This window comes from Mustelus asterias, chromosome 4 (assembly GCF_964213995.1).
Source record: "Mustelus asterias chromosome 4, sMusAst1.hap1.1, whole genome shotgun sequence".
Taxonomy (NCBI): domain Eukaryota; kingdom Metazoa; phylum Chordata; class Chondrichthyes; order Carcharhiniformes; family Triakidae; genus Mustelus; species Mustelus asterias.
Window position 1 is genome coordinate 65,578,807 of NC_135804.1, and position 15,665 is coordinate 65,594,471.

The 15,665-nt window shown below is 46.4% G+C and overlaps 1 protein-coding gene across 2 annotated transcripts in view; it reads right to left on the minus strand.

The window, feature by feature from the left end:
- Positions 1 to 9,604: 9,604 nt before the first annotated feature.
- Positions 9,605 to 15,665, minus strand: part of pnp6 (purine nucleoside phosphorylase 6) — a 77,574-nt gene continuing 71,513 nt past the window's right edge. For both annotated transcript variants that reach the window (XM_078211181.1, XM_078211180.1), the window contains exons 6-7: positions 12,723 to 12,967; positions 9,605 to 12,567 (exon numbers count right to left, since the gene is read on the minus strand). In XM_078211181.1, the coding sequence (XP_078067307.1) occupies positions 12,768 to 12,967 (200 nt within the window). In that variant the 3' untranslated portion in view covers positions 9,605 to 12,567; positions 12,723 to 12,767. The remainder of the gene's footprint in view (positions 12,568 to 12,722; positions 12,968 to 15,665) is intronic.

The window sequence follows — 15,665 nt, forward strand, 5'->3', positions numbered from 1 at the left end:
CATTCAATATGATAATGTCTGATCATGCACTTTTAGTGTCCCACTCCCACTTTCTCTCCATACTCCTTGATCCCTTTAGCCACGAGCGCCATGCCCAGCTCCCTCTTGAACATATTTAACAAACTCGCCCCAGCAGCTTTCTGTGGTAGAGAATTTCACAGGTTCACAACTCACTGAGTGAAGAAATTCTTCCTCACCTCAGACCTGAATGACGTACCCCTTATTCTTAGGCTGTGAGCCCTAGTTCTGCATTTCCCCAACATCGGGAACATTCTTCCCACATCTCGCCTGTCCAGTTCCATCAGGATTTTATATGTTTCTATGAGATCCCATCTCATTCTTCTAAATTCCAGTGAGTACAAGCCCAGTTGATCCAGTCTCTCTTCATCTGTCAGTCCTACCATTCCAGGAGTCAGTTTGGTGAATCTTTGCTGGACTCCCTCAATAGCAAAAATGTTCTTCCTTAGACTAGGAGACCAAAACTGCACACAATACTCAAGATGTGGCTTCACCAAGGCCCTGTATAACTGCAGTAAGACATCTTTACTTCTATACTCAAATCCTTCTTGCTATGAAGGCCAGCATGCCATTAGCTTCCCTCATCGCCTGCTGTATTTGCATGCCAATCTTCAGTGACCGTTTCACCATGACACCGAGGTCACATTGCACTTCCCCTTTTCCTAAAATGCCACCACTCAGATAATAATCTTCCTTCCTGTTTTTGCCACCAAAATGGATAACCTCACATTATATTGCATTTACCAAGTATTTGCCCACTCAATCAGCCTGTCCAAGTCATCCTGCAGCCTTTTAGCATCCTCCTCACAGCACACACTGCCACCCAGCTTTGTGTCATCTGCAAATTTGGGGATATTGCATTCAATTCCTTTGTCCAAATCATTAATGTACATTGTGAATAGCTGGGGTCCCAGCACTAAATTAGTCACTGACTGCTACTCTGAAAAGGACCTGCTTATTTCCACTCTCTGCTTCCTGTCTACCAACCAGTTCTCTATCTCATCAACACATTACCCCCAATACTATGAGCTTTAATTTTGCTCACTAATCTCTTGTCTGGGATTTTGTCAAAAGCCTTTTGAAAGTCCAGATACACAACATCCACTTGTTCACCCTTGTCCACTCTGCTGGTCACATCCTCAAACAATTCCACAAGATTTGTCAAGCACGATCTCCCTTCAGTGAATCCATGCTGACTTGGACCAATTGTGTCACCACTTTCCAAATGCTCAGTTATTGCATCCTTTCTAATTGACTCCAGCATTTTCCCCACCACTGATGTCAGGTTAACTGGTCTATAATTCCTCGTTTTCTCTCTCCTTCCTTTATTAAAAAGTGGGGTTACATTAGCTACCCTCTAATCCACTGGAACTCTTCCAGAGTCCATTGAATGCTGGAAAATGATCACCAATCCATCCACTATTTCCATTACCACTTCCTTAAGTATCCAGGGATGCAGAGCATCAGACCCTGGGGACTTACCGGGTTTTCATCCCAAAAATTGCCCTAATACAAGTTCCTGACTAATGAGCAACTCTTTTAGTACCTCCTTCATGCTAGACCCTTTGTCCCCTAGTATTTCTGGAAGGCTATTTGTGTCCTCCTTAGTGAAGACAAATCCAAAATATGTGTTCAGCTAGTCTGCCATCTCTTTGTTGCCCATTATGAATTCACCTGATTGTAACTGTAAGGGACCTACATTTGTCTTCACCAGTCTTTTTCTCTTCACATATCAATAGAATATCTATATCACACACACACAGACTTGTAACAAGCTGTGGGATGAGGTTTGTGGAGATGTGAATGGATCTCCTGTTCCATTGCTGATGACAGGTTAGGTAAAAGGGAAAGGGCAAAGCTGCGATGTTGGTGATGGGCACTCAGAAAAAACGGTGTTGGTGATGGATGAGTGAGAGAAGGTGGTGATGGTGATGGGTGAGTGAGAGAAGGTGGTGATGGGTGAGTGAGAGAAGGTGGTGATGGATGAGTGAGAGAAGGTGGTGATGGGTGAGTGAGAGAAGGTTGTAATGGTGATGGCTGATTTGTCAAGCACGATCTCCCTTCAGTGAATCCATGCTGACTTGGACTGATCGTGTCACCACATTCCAAATGCTCAGTTATTGCATCCTTTCTAATTGACTCCAGCATTTTCCCCACCATCGGTATCAGGCTAACCGGTCTATAATTCCTTGTTTTCTCTCTCCCTCCTTTATTAAAAAGTGGGGTTACATTAGCTACCCTCCAATCCACTGGAACTCTTCCAGAGTCTATAGAGACATAGAAAAACTACAGCACAAACAGGCCCTTCGGCCCACAAGTTGTGCCAAACACATCCCTACCTTCTAGACCTACCTATAATCCTCCATCCTATTAAGCTCCATGTACTCATCCAGGAGTCTCTTAAAAGACCCTATTGAGTTCGCCTCCACCACCCCTGACGGCAGCCGATTCCAGTCGCCCACCACCCTCTGTGTGAAAAACGTACCCCTAATATCTCCCCTGTACCTACCCCCCAGCACCTTAAACCTGTGTCCTCTCGTAGCAGCCATTTCCACCCTGGGAAAAAGCCTCTGAGAGTCCACCCGATCTATGCTGGAAAATGATCACCAATCCATCCACTATTTCCATTACCACTTCCTTAAGTATTCAGGGATGCAGAGCAGCAGGCCCTGGGGACTTATCAGGTATTCATCCCAAAAATTGCCCTAATACAAGTTCCTGACTAATAAGCAATTCTTTTAGTACCTCCTTCATGCTAGACCCTTTGTCCCCTAGTATTTCTGGAAGGCTATTTGTGTCCTCCTTAATGAGGACAGATCCAAAGTATGTCACAGAGTCATAGAGGTTTACAGAATGGAAACAGGCCCTTTGGCCCAACTTGTCCATGCTGCCATTTGTTTTTAAAACCCCTAAGCTAATCTCAATTGCCCGCATTTGGCCCATATCCCTCTATACCCATCTTTTCCATGTAACTATCTAAATGCTTTTTAAAAGACAAAATTGTACCCGCCTCCACTACTACCTTTGGCAGCTTGTTCCAGATACTCACCACCCTCTGTGTGAAAAAATTGCTCCTCTGGACACTTTTGTATCTCTCCCCTTTCACCTTAAACCTATGCCCTCTAGTTTTAGACTACGCTACCTTTGGGAAAAGATATTGACTATCCAGCTGATCTGTGTTCCTCATTATTTTATAGACCTCTATAAGGTCACCCCTCAGCCTCCTACGCTCCAGAGAAAAAAGTCCCAGTCTATTCAGCCTCTCCTTATAACTCAAACCATCAAGTCCCGGTAGCATCCTACTAAATCTTTTCTGCACTCTTTCTAGTTTAATAATGTAGTTTCAATAATAGGGTGACCAGAATTGCACACAGTATTCCAAGTGTGGCCTTACCAATGTCTTGTACAACTTCAACAAGATGTCCCAACTCTTGTATTCAATGTTCTGACCGATGAAACTAAGCATGCCGAATGCCTTCTTCACCACTCTGTCCACCTGTGACTCCACTTTCAAGGAGTGTTCAGCTAGTCTGCCATCTCTTTGTTGCCCATTATGAATTCACCTGATTGTAACTGTAAGGGACCTACATTTGTCTTCACCAGTCTTTTTCTCTTCACATATCAATAGAATATCTATATCACACACACACAGACTTGTAACAAGCTGTGGGATGAGGTTTGTGGAGATGTGAATGGATCTCCTGTTTTGATGACAGGTTAGGTAAAGGGGAAGGGGAAAGCTGCGATGTCGGTGATGGGCACTGAGAAAAGACGGTGTTGGTGATGGATGAGTGAGTGAAGGTGGTTTTGGTGATGGATGAGTGAGAGAAGGTGGTTTTGGTGATGGATTAGTGAGAGAAGGTGGTTTTGGTGATGGATTAGTGAGAGAAGGTGGTTTTGGTGATGGATTAGTGAGAGAAGGTGGTTTTGGTGATGGGTGAGTGAGTGAAGGTGGTGATGGTGATGGGTGAGTGAGAGAAGGTGTTGGTGATGGGTGAGTGAGAGAAGGTGGTGATGGTGATGGGTGAGTGAGAGAAGATGGCGATGGGTGAGTGAGAGAAGGTTGTAATGGTGATGGCTGATTTGTCAAGCACGATCTCCCTTCAGTGAATCCATGCTGACTTGGACTGATCGTGTCACCACATTCCAAATGCTCAGTTATTGCATCCTATTGCTGCATAAACAGAGAAGTTCAAAAGTTTCAGCGAGAAAAGAAGTTGAGGAAGTGCTGACTGCTGAAGGAGCAGTACTGAGGGAGCACTGTACTGTCGGAGGTACAGTACTGAGGGAGTGCTGCACTGCCAGAGGTACAGTACTGAGGGAGCACTGTACTGTCGGAGGTACAGTACTGAGGGAGTGCTGCACTGCCAGAGGTACAGTACTGAGGGAGCACTGTACTGTCGGAGGTACAGTACTGAGGGAGTGCTGCACTGCCAGAGGTACAGTACTGAGGGAGCACTGTACTGTCGGAGGTACAGTACTGAGGGAGTGCTGCACTGCCAGAGGTACAGTACTGAGGGAGCGCTGCACTGCCAGAGGTACAGTACTGAGGGAGTGCTGCACTGCCAGAGGTACAGTACTGAGGGAGCGCTGCACTGCCGGAGGTACAGTACTGAGGGAGCGCTGCACTGTCAGAGGTACAGTACTAAGGGAGTGCTGCACTGCTGAAGGGGCAGTACTGAGGGAGTGCTGCACTGCTGAAGGGATAGTACTGAGGGAGTGCTGTACTGCCGGAGGTACAGTACTGAGGGAGCGCTGTACTGCCGGAGGTACAGTACTGAGGGAGCGCTGTACTGTCGATGATGCAGTACTGTGGGAATGCTGCACTGCCGATGGTGCAGTACTGAGGGAGCGCTGCACTGCTGAAGGGGCAGTACTGAGGGAGTGCTGCACTGCTGAAGGGATAGTACTGAGGGAGTGCTGTACTGTCGATGATGCAGTACTGTGGTAATGCTGCACTGTCGATGGTACAATACTGTGGGAATGCTGCACTGTCGATGGTACAGTACTGAGGGAGCGCTGCACTGTTGAAGGGACAGTACTGAGGGAATGCTGCACTGTCGATGGTACAGTACTGAGGGAGCGCTGCACTGCCGGTGGTACAGTACTGAGGGAGTGCTGCACTGCTGAAGGGACAGTACTGAGGGAGCGCTGCACTGCTGAAGGGACAGTACTGAGGGAATGCTGCACTGCTGAAGGGACAGTACTGAGGGAATGCTGCACTGCTGAAGGGACAGTACTGAGGGAATGCTGCACTGACGATGGTACAGTACTGAGGGAGTGCTGCACTGCTGGTGATACAGTACTGAGGGAGTGCTGCACTGCTGAAGGGACAGTACTGAGGGAGTGCTGCACTGCTGAAGGGGCAGCACTGAGTGAGTACTGCACTGCTGGAGGGGTAGCATGAGGGAACGCTGCACTGTTGAATGGGAAGCACTGAGAGAGTGCTGCACTGCCAGTGGTACAGTACTGAGTGAGTGCTGCACTGTTGAACAGGCAGTATTGAGTGAGCACTGCATTGCTGGAGGGGCAGTACTGAGGCAGCGCTGCACTGCCAGTGGTACAGTACTGAGTGAGTGCTGCACTGTTGAATAGGCAGTACTGAGGGAGCGCTGCATTGCTGGAGGGGCAGTACTGAGGGAGCGCTGTACAGCTGAAGTGAGGTGCCTTTTCAGATCAGACATTAAAACAAAGTCCCTTCTGGATGTAGAAGATCCTGTAACACAAGCAGGGGAATTCTTCCCAGTGTCCGGAAAAATATTTATTCTTCAACTAACACCTGGTCATTAATCTCATTGCTGTTTCTCAAACCTGACAGCACTGACATCTGCTCTGAAGCATTGTGGGATGTCCTGACGTCAGGAAAGACTGTGTAGAGATGCAAATCTTTTCCTTCGAGAATTTTGAAGATAGTGCGGCCAAGAACTCAAGATCTATCAGCAAAGTGGTCGACTCAACTGTTCTTTGCAATGGCCCAGCAAGTACTCAGTTTTATCACTGTTACAGAAAAGTTGCAAAAGAATATTGGAACACCTAGAATTAACCAGCCACCAGAAATTACCCTGCAAAGTCCTCCTTACTAACATCGAGGAAGTTATTCCTTCCTATATTAGATGAGCTGGTTTGATTCAACATCCTAACATGGTCATACTCACCGAATCATACATTTGAGCCAATATCCCAGACATTTCCATTCCCCTAATAAAAGCAAAATACTGCAGATGCTGGAAATCTGAAACAAAACAGAAAATGCTGGAAATACTCAGCAGGTCTGGCAGCATCTGTGGAGAGAGAAACAGAATTAATGTTTTGAGTGCGTATGACTGACTGCAGAAGAAATGCCTGAAGAAGAGTCATATGGACTCAAAACGTTGACTGTTTTTCTCTCTCCACAGATGCTGCCAGACCTGCTGAGATTTTCCAGCATTTTATGCTTTTATTCTAGATTTCCACCATCATTCCTCAGTATTCACTGTCCCACCAGCAGACCCAGCAGAAGTGACAGCATGGTGGTATGCAACCGACAGTATCCACACCACTCACCGCCTCCTTCCTCATCAGCGGATGAAACAATACTCCTCCAAGTTGAACACCACTTGGAGGAAGCACTAATGGTGGCAAGGGTGCAGAATGTACTCTGGGTGGGGAACTTCAAAGTGCGGCAGGTGGTGAGGGAAACAGAAGAGGGAAAAACATACTTGAACTCATCCTCACCAAGTTGCCTACTATAGGTGCATCTGACCATGACCGTATTGGTAGGAGTGACCATCGCACAGTCCTTGTGGAGACTGTATCCTGTATCCTGGATCCTGTATCCACATGGAGGATACCCTCCATTGTGTTATGTGGCACTACCATCATGCTAAATGGGACAGACTTTGAGTAGATCTAATAACTCAAGACTGGACATCCATGAGGCACTGTGGTCCATCATTAGCAGCAGAATTGTACTCAACCACAATCTATAACCTCATAGCCTGGCATATCCCCCACTCTACCATTACCACCAAGCCAGGGGATCAACCCTGATTCAATGAAGAGTGCAGGAGGGCATGCCAAGAGCAGACCAGGCATACCTAAAAATGAGGTGCCAACCTGGTGAAGCTACAACACAGGTCTACTTGTGTGCGAAGCAGTTTAAGCAACAAGTAATAGACAGAGCTAAGCGATCCCACAACCAAAGGATCAGATCTAAGCTCTACAGTTCTGCCATATCCAGCCGTGACTGGTGGTGAACAATGAAACAACTCATGGGAGGAGGAGGCTCCACAAATATCCCCATCCTCAATGACGGAGAAGCCTAGCACAAGAGTGCAAAATATAAGGTTGAAGAATTTGCAACAATCTTCAGCCAGAAGTGCCGATTGGCCTCTGGAGATTTCCAGCATCACAGATGTTAGTTTTCAATCAATTCGATTCGTTCCATGTGATGTAAAGAAACGGCTGAAGGCACTGGATACTGCAAAGGCTATGGGCCGTGACAATATTCCAGCAATTGTGGGGAAGGCTTGTGCCCCAGCACTTGCTGTTACCTTAGCCAAGCTGTCCCAGTCCAGCTATAATACTGGCATCTACCCGGCAATTTGGAAAATTGTCCAGATATGTCCTGGTCATAAGAAACAGGACAAATCCAACCCAACCAATTATTGTCCTATCAGTCTACGCTCGAACATCAGTAAAGTGATGGAAAGGGTAATCAACAGTGTCATCAAGGGTCATTTACTCAGCAATAACCTGCTCACTGACGCTCGATATCGTGTCTACCAGGGTCACTCAGCTATTGGTTTCATTACAGCCTGAGTTCAAACATGAGCAGAATAATGAATTTCAGTGGAGAGGTGAGAATGGCTGTTCGTGCACCATTTGACTGAGTGTGCATCAAACCAATGTATATTTCCATCCCCACTCTTGGGGTTGTTTTTAATCTCAGTTTCAAGCTAGAGAGAAACCACACCACTGAGGACACACAAGAAGTAGCTGACTCATTGGATGATTGTTATCACTGCTTTACAAGATAGGCTATTCCATAGCTAAAGTAGTACTAATGACCCATGTGAAATGTTTCACCATTGGATTTTTATAGATTTCAATACCAAAATGGGCAGATTTTCTCTGTTGCTGATATGTTCATTCCCCTGGAGTACCATAGACTCACCTTTAGAATTGTACCACAGAGGATTAGCTCCTTTTCCTCCTTTTTCCGAGGATTGTACACTGCCTTGGTGCAATTTTAATTCCACGGATCCTCTCCATCAGTTTAACTCTTGGCTGTTCTTTCACTGAAATGCTTGTGGGTTTGAGTCCCACATCCAATGTTGAATTTTATTCTGGGGGGGGTGGGGGTAGTGTGGGGGTGCAGAACGTTGCCTCTAGTAGACCGGTTTGCCCCAGAGTCAATTAAAGGCCATCTGGCGCTCCCCCCCAGCCCCCCAAATCTGGGAGAAAGTCTCACCACCAGCAGCCAATCAAATGGCTGGCAGCTCTCTTGTCTCAGCAGCACCACTGGGAGTGGTGGCCACTGCTGGAACTACAGGCAGTCCCCAAGGAAGGCATTCACTTCATGAAACTGGGATGAATGGTGAGCCCAGGCAGGCACCCCACCCTTGCCTGACTACCAGATTTCACCTGGCAGCCTGGACACTTGGCATGGATAAAATTCCAGCAGTGATGGGAGGAGGGAGGAGGCCCTTAATTGGCCTCAATTGGCTCGGGGATGGACCTCCTCCTACTAGTAAAATGGCAGCAAGGGTGGGTAAGCAGAGAGGATAGTGTTGCTGCCATCATGCCCAATTTGACAGACACCATCCTCACCCCACGCCACCCCACCCCCCACACACACTGAAAACCCAGCCTTGAACACTCCAATATACGATCTAAGATGAGATGAGTACAGTACTGGGAGAGTGCTGGATGGTCAGAGGTGCTATTGTTTAGGTTAGCAGTTAAACTGAGACCTTGTCTGTCTTCAGTTGAATGTTGAAGGTTCCTGAAGATGCAAAACAAGTATCCGAGTGTCCACTGAACCAACACCTAGAAATACATTCATTGTTCATTCAAGTCAAAGCTGTTGTGCGTCAAATTGCTGCCAACTTCACTACAATGTGAACAGTGTCTCATAATATGATTGATGAGGTATTTTGAGATGGTTTGACAGAATATAGTAAGAAGTTTAACAACACCAGGTTAAAGTCCAACAGGTTTATTTGGTAGCAAAAGCCACACAGGCTTTTGGAGCTGCAAGCCCCTTCTTCAGGTGAGTGGGAATTCTGTTCACAAACAGAGCATATAAAGACACAAACTCAATTTGCTACCAAATAAACCTGAGTTTGTGTCTTTATATGCTCTGTTTGTGAACAGAATTCCCACTCACCTGAAGAAGGGGCTTGCAGCTCCGAAAGCTTGTGTGGCTTTTGCTACCAAATAAACCTGTTGGACTTTAACCTGGTGTTGTTAAACTTCTTACTGTGTTTACCCCAGTCCAACGCCGGCATCTCCACATCTTGACAGAATATGTCAGAGTAAGTTTCTCTTCTCCACTCTGATTTCAGTTCTTTTTGTTTCTTTTTTGCAATAAACACACAATGAAAAAGTTCCAATTTAAATTTATTTTGCTGCTATGTGTGGTTTAACATCCTATTACTACAAGCTGGTAATTCTCGCTGATGTGTTAGTATCAAGGCAGTCTTTTATCACACATTAGCATCACCCTGTAATTGTGAAACAGATTTACTGATGTACAAACAGAAAGGCCAGTCAACCATGAGGGTGCGACTACTGGTATAAACATTAGTTCCAGGTCAGATAAAATCTCAATGCTCAAAGTCAGTGTAAAGGGAAAACAGCCAGTCCCAGAGGAATTCCCTGTGTGAAACAACTAGTGATACAATATCATGGAATTAAAACAGGAAATGCGGGAAATACTCAGCATGTCTGGCAGAGAGAAAAACAGAGTTAATGTTTTCAATTTGAATAACTTCTTCAGACCTAAAGAGAGGGGGAATTGTGATGGGTTTTATACAGTTTAAGAGGGGCAGAGAACGTGAAGCAAAATAGAAGGTTAGGGATTGGTGGTAGCTCAGGAGAGATTGACAAAGATGTCATGAGAACAAGACAAAGGGAGTGTTAAAGACTAAAAAAGGTGCTGATTGTGGCAGAAAGGTAAGGCAGCAGAATGTGTTAATAACAGCACAAGGTTCAGTGAAAGCAAAATTTAAGAACTGATTCGGCACTTTACAGACTTGTGGGCCGGAACTCTACCACCTTCCCACCCAGAATCGGAGCGGACGAGGATCTGACAATGGAAATCTCCATTGACCTCGGGCAGGAATTTCCGGTCTCGCCCAAGCGAGGCCATAAAATCCCACTCCTGGGCTTAACATTGAGTTCAACAATCTCAATATCATGAAGTCTCTTCTCCATCTTGATCCCTTTTTAATGTAAATTTTCCAACCCCCCCATCCTCATATCCACCCCTTCAGCACCATTTATAACTTGTTCTTAAGTTTTGCTCTCACAGAGAGCTGACCTTGTTTTAATATTAACACATTCTGCTATCTCACCTTTATGCCACTATTCACACCTTCTTTAGTCTTTAACACTACCATTAATACTCCCTTTGTCTTGTGTCCTTGACATCTTTGTCAAATTTTTCCTGATTTTCCAGAATGAAAAAAAGTAAAAACTTCAAAAGAAGAGTATTGGTCCAACATGTTTTTTCCGATTGGGTTGGATGGTGCATGGGGGTAAATCAGGGGGCTGTTGGTGGGTCAGGGATTAGTCACAAACATATGGGGTAGTTGGGGGGTAGTCGAGTGGGGAGGGTTGCGGGATATTCAGGAGCTCAGGTGAATAGTTGGGCAGGTGGGGGTATAGTTGGGGTTCAGGAGGGTAGTTGAGGGGGGTAATTGGCAGGCCTGGAATGAAGTTACGAGGGTGGGAAGGTAATCATGGGGTGAGGGGCCAAGGGGTAGTCAGGGTAGTGAGAGGGTGCAAGGATAGTTGGAGGTAGTCAGGAGTATTAAGGGACATTCTGGGGGGGCGGGGGGGGGGGGGGGGGGGGGGGGGGAGAGGGTGGGGGTTGACAGGGGGGTGTCAGTACCATAGAAATGGTTTTAGTCCTTCGAACTTTCCCAGAGTAACTTTTCTGCTCAGAGAGTCAGGCCCATGAGAAGTCTCTGATTTAAATCAGGTTATCGGATCGTTGCTGGTGCAGAATTATTGCAAAGTTTCAACCTCCTGGGCAAACTCTGTGCAATCTTTGCCTTGGGACATTTAGGGGAGTTTTGGAGAAGCTCAACCCAGGGGAACAGCTGTTCTGGGCCAATATCTGGTCATGATCACATTGCTGTTTCTTGGGGTTTGCTGAGGGCAAATTAGCTGTCCTGTGTCTGATATTACAACAGTAACTACTCAGAACTGGGAGATAGGAGACCCCCAGGAGGACAGTGGAAATGATTCAGGGATGTCCTCAAAGCCTCCCTGAAGAAGTCAAACATACCCTCTGACTTTAGAAGGTATTTGTAAATCTCCAAACAACCCATCTACCCTTCCAGCATTACCTGCCCCACAAATGGCAGAGTCTGCAGATCGTGCATTGGAATTATCAGCCAGCTCAGAACCCATTAAACCGGAGCAGAAGTCATCCATGATCCTGAGGGACTCCCCAATAAATCGAAGCACACATTTCAAGAAGTACTCTGCAATGTCTTTTTTATCAGTAGAAATCCATTTTCTTTTTATCCACAATAATAAGTATTAGAAATAGATATTAGCTAGGAGACTTCTGCTATTCTTATTATAAATATGAAAAACAGTTTGGGAGTGAAATTGGACATGTGGTCTGTTCTGTTACACTGCCAGAAGTCAAACAGTGAACTTCAGGCAGACTATAACTGGTGGGAACAGCTGAAGGTGTATCAGATGAAGGGACATATGGAGAAAACAGGGCAAAACATTTCTTAAATTTCTTTACAGGATGTGGGCGTCACTGGCTAGGCCAGCTTTTATTACCCATCCCTTAGGTTGATTGGCCAGGTTAAAAATTGATTGGCCAGGTTAAAAATTGCCCCTTAGAGTCCTGGGATGTGTAGGTTAGAGGGATTAGCCTTAGGTTGATTGGCCAGGTTAAAAATTGATTGGCCAGGTTAAAAATTGCCCCTTAGAGTCCTGGGATGTGTAGGTTAGAGGGATTAGCGGGTAAAATATGTGGGGGTAGGGCCTAGGTGGGATTGTGGTCGGTGCAGACTCGATGGGCCGAATGGCCTCCTTCTGCACTGTAGGGTTTCTATGACTCTTTCTATGATTCTTCTAATTGCTCTTGAGAAGGTGGTGGTGAGCTACCTTCTTGAATCGCTGCAGTCTCTGAGGTAGGTACAGCATTGTTAGGGAGGGTTTATGGATTGGTAAGTGCTAGATAGGAAGATAGGACTTAGGAGCTGGGGGCCCTTTGAGTCTGTAAAGGGCCAATATCATGGGTAGGTGGACTATGGGTGGGTTGGGGTTTATAACTGTGTTGCGGTGGGAGGGGAGGTGGGTTGTTGTACTGGGTGGGTAGGTGGGATTGGGGTGTATGTCAGGCATCTAGTGGTCTGACTGTGAATTGGGTGCTATGCACGATGGGGTGACCAATTCAATTCTCCATGTTTTGCATCTCCCGCACATGTCCGATTTCACTCCCCATTTGTTAATGATATTATTGCAATCAGGACACATGGCCACTGCCATTTCCTGCTCAGCTAGTGTCAGCTTGCTCAGTTTATCTTCCCCACGAGATTGCTGATCAGCCTCAGGAGGGCCTCAGCTCGGTGCCTTGAGGTTTGGAGGACTTCCTCGTGATTGGCCTTCTCTTGGCTGTTATAGTCCATCACGACCTTGTTGGTGATGAGGGAGATGCCAAACACTCGCATTCCGCAATGTCGAGCGAGGATCACCTCAGGCACTGTGCTCATACCTGCCGAGAAAAACACTTTCAACATCAGCCTACTAAATAACTGGATGGAGTTGAAACATAGAAATTGGAGCAGGATTAGGCCATTCGGCTCTTCAAGCCTGCTCCCGCCATTCAATATGATCATGTGTCTACTCCTGTGCTCTCCCCATATGCCTTGACAGCTTTCGGGTCCAGAAATCTATCCATTTCCTTCTTAAAATGTAATCAGTCTCCACAGCCTTCTGTGGTTGAGAATTCCACAGGTTCACCACACTGAGCGAATTTCTCATCTCAGCCCAAAATGGCTTAGCGGGTGTCCTGAGTCTGTCACCCCTTGTTCTAGATGCCTTCCAGCCAGAGGAAGTAGTACCAATGCATTCAGTCTGTCCAGCCCTGTCAGAATTTGATAAGATTCAATGAGGAGGATTTTACAGCCTTGCTTCAGCGAGACTGGAAATTCTCACCCAAGATCAATGGACATTTTCATTGTTTGCCCCTTGCCTGCTGGTGGGTGAGGCAGTAGAATTCCGGCAAATTAGTAAGCGTTCACCTGAGCCAGACTCAACACACTGATCGTTTAATACCATCATCCACTCTCAACGGATTCAGAGTGCAGCAGTTGGGATGCTATCAGGAATTAAGAGGCAAAATTAAGTATCATAGAAGGAGGCTATTTAGCCCATCACACGTGCGCTTGCCCTTTGATCGAGCTATCCAATTAATCCCACTCTCCTTCCCCGTATATCTGCACATATTTTCCCTTCAAACACTTATCCCATTCCCTTTTGAAAGTTCTTACTGAATTTGCTTCCACTGCCCTTTCAGGGAACATCTTCTGGTTACCATTCTACCTTTATTAACGGCAAGAAGTTTGGGTACAGGAGTGTGGTGGGTATGTGTGAGTTCAATTCTGAACAAACAATCCACTGGAATAGTGGTTAAATCTCTCCACGCAAGGTTGAGAAATAAAAACAAATTTTAAAAGAAAAGTCAGGAAAGAAAAAGCTGTGATCAGTAAACATAACAATTAATCTGTCCAATTTTTGTGAACTCACATCTGGATCATTCATGTCTTTTCGAGATGGAAATTCATTCGACCATAAAACATAGGAGCAAAAGTAGTCCATTTGGCCTATCGAGTCTGCTCCGCTATTCCATGAGATTATGATTGATCTGATATGATAATCCTCAACTTCACTTTCCCGTCTTATCCCCATAACCCTTGATTCCCTTACTGATTAAAAGGGGCGGCACGGTAGCACAGTGGTTAGCACTGCTGCTTCACAGCTCCAGGGACCTGGGTTCGATTCCCAGCTTGGGTCACTGTCTGTGTGGAGTTTGCACATTCTCCTCGTGTCTGCGTGGGTTTCCTCCGGGTGCTCCGGTTTCCTCCCACAGTCCAAAGATGTGCGGGTTAGGTTGATTGGCCATGCTAAAATTGCGTGGATTAGTGGGTAAAATATGTAGGGATATGGGGGTAGGGCCTGGGTGGGATTGTGGTCGGTGCAGACTCGATGGGCCGAATGGCCTCTTTCTGTACTGTAGGGTTTCTATGATTCTATGATTTCTATGATTCTATCTCAGCCATACTTAACAACCCAACCTCTACAGCCCTCTGAGGTAAAGAATTCCACAGATTCATTACTCTCAGAGAAGAAATTCAAAGAACAAAGAACAATACAGCACAGGAACAGGCCCTTCGGCCCTCCAAGCCCACGCCGCTCCCTGGTCCAAACTAGACCATTCTTTTGTAACCCTCCATTCCCACTCCGTTCATGTGGCTATCTAGATAAGTCTTAAACGTTCCCAGTGTGTCCGCCTCCACCACCTTGCCCGGCAGTACATAGAATCATAGAATCATAGAAACCCTACAGTGCAGAAGGAGGCCATTCGGCCCATCAAGTCTGCACCGACCACAATCCCACCCAGGCCCTATCCCCACATATTTTACCCACTAATCCCTCTAACCTACGCATCCCAGGACTCTAAGGGGCAATTTTTTTTTTAACCTGGCCAATCAACCTAACCAGCACATCTTTGGACTGTGGGAGGAAACCGGAGCACCCGGAGGAAACCCACGCAGACACGAGGAGAATGTGCAAACTCCACACAGACAGTGACCCGAGCCGGGAATCGAACCCGGGACCCTGGAGCTGTGAAGCAGCAGTGCTAACCACTGTGCTACCGTGCCGCCCCCACCACCCTCTGTGTAAAATATGTCCTTCTGATATCCGTGTTAAACCTCCCCCCCCTCACCTTGAACCTATGACCCCTCATGAACGTCACCACCGACCTGGGAAAAAGCTTCCCACCATTCACCCTATCTATGCCTTTCATAATTTTATACACCTCTATTAGGTCACCCCTCATCCTCCGTTTTTCCAGTGAGAACAACCCCAGTTTACCCAATCTCTCCTCATAACTAAGCCCTTCCATACCAGGCAACATCCTGGTAAACCTCCTCTGCACTCTCTCTAAAGCCTCCACGTCCTTCTGGTAGTGTGGCGACCAGAACTGGACACAGTATTCCAAATGCGACCGAACCAACGTTCTATACAACTGCAACATCAGACCCCGTCCTATAAAGGCAAGCATGCCATATGCCTTATTCACTACCTTCTCCACCTGTGACGTCACCTCCAAGGATCTGTGGACTTGCACACCCATGTCCCTCTGTGTATCTACACCCTTTATGGTTCTGCCATTTATCGTATAGCTA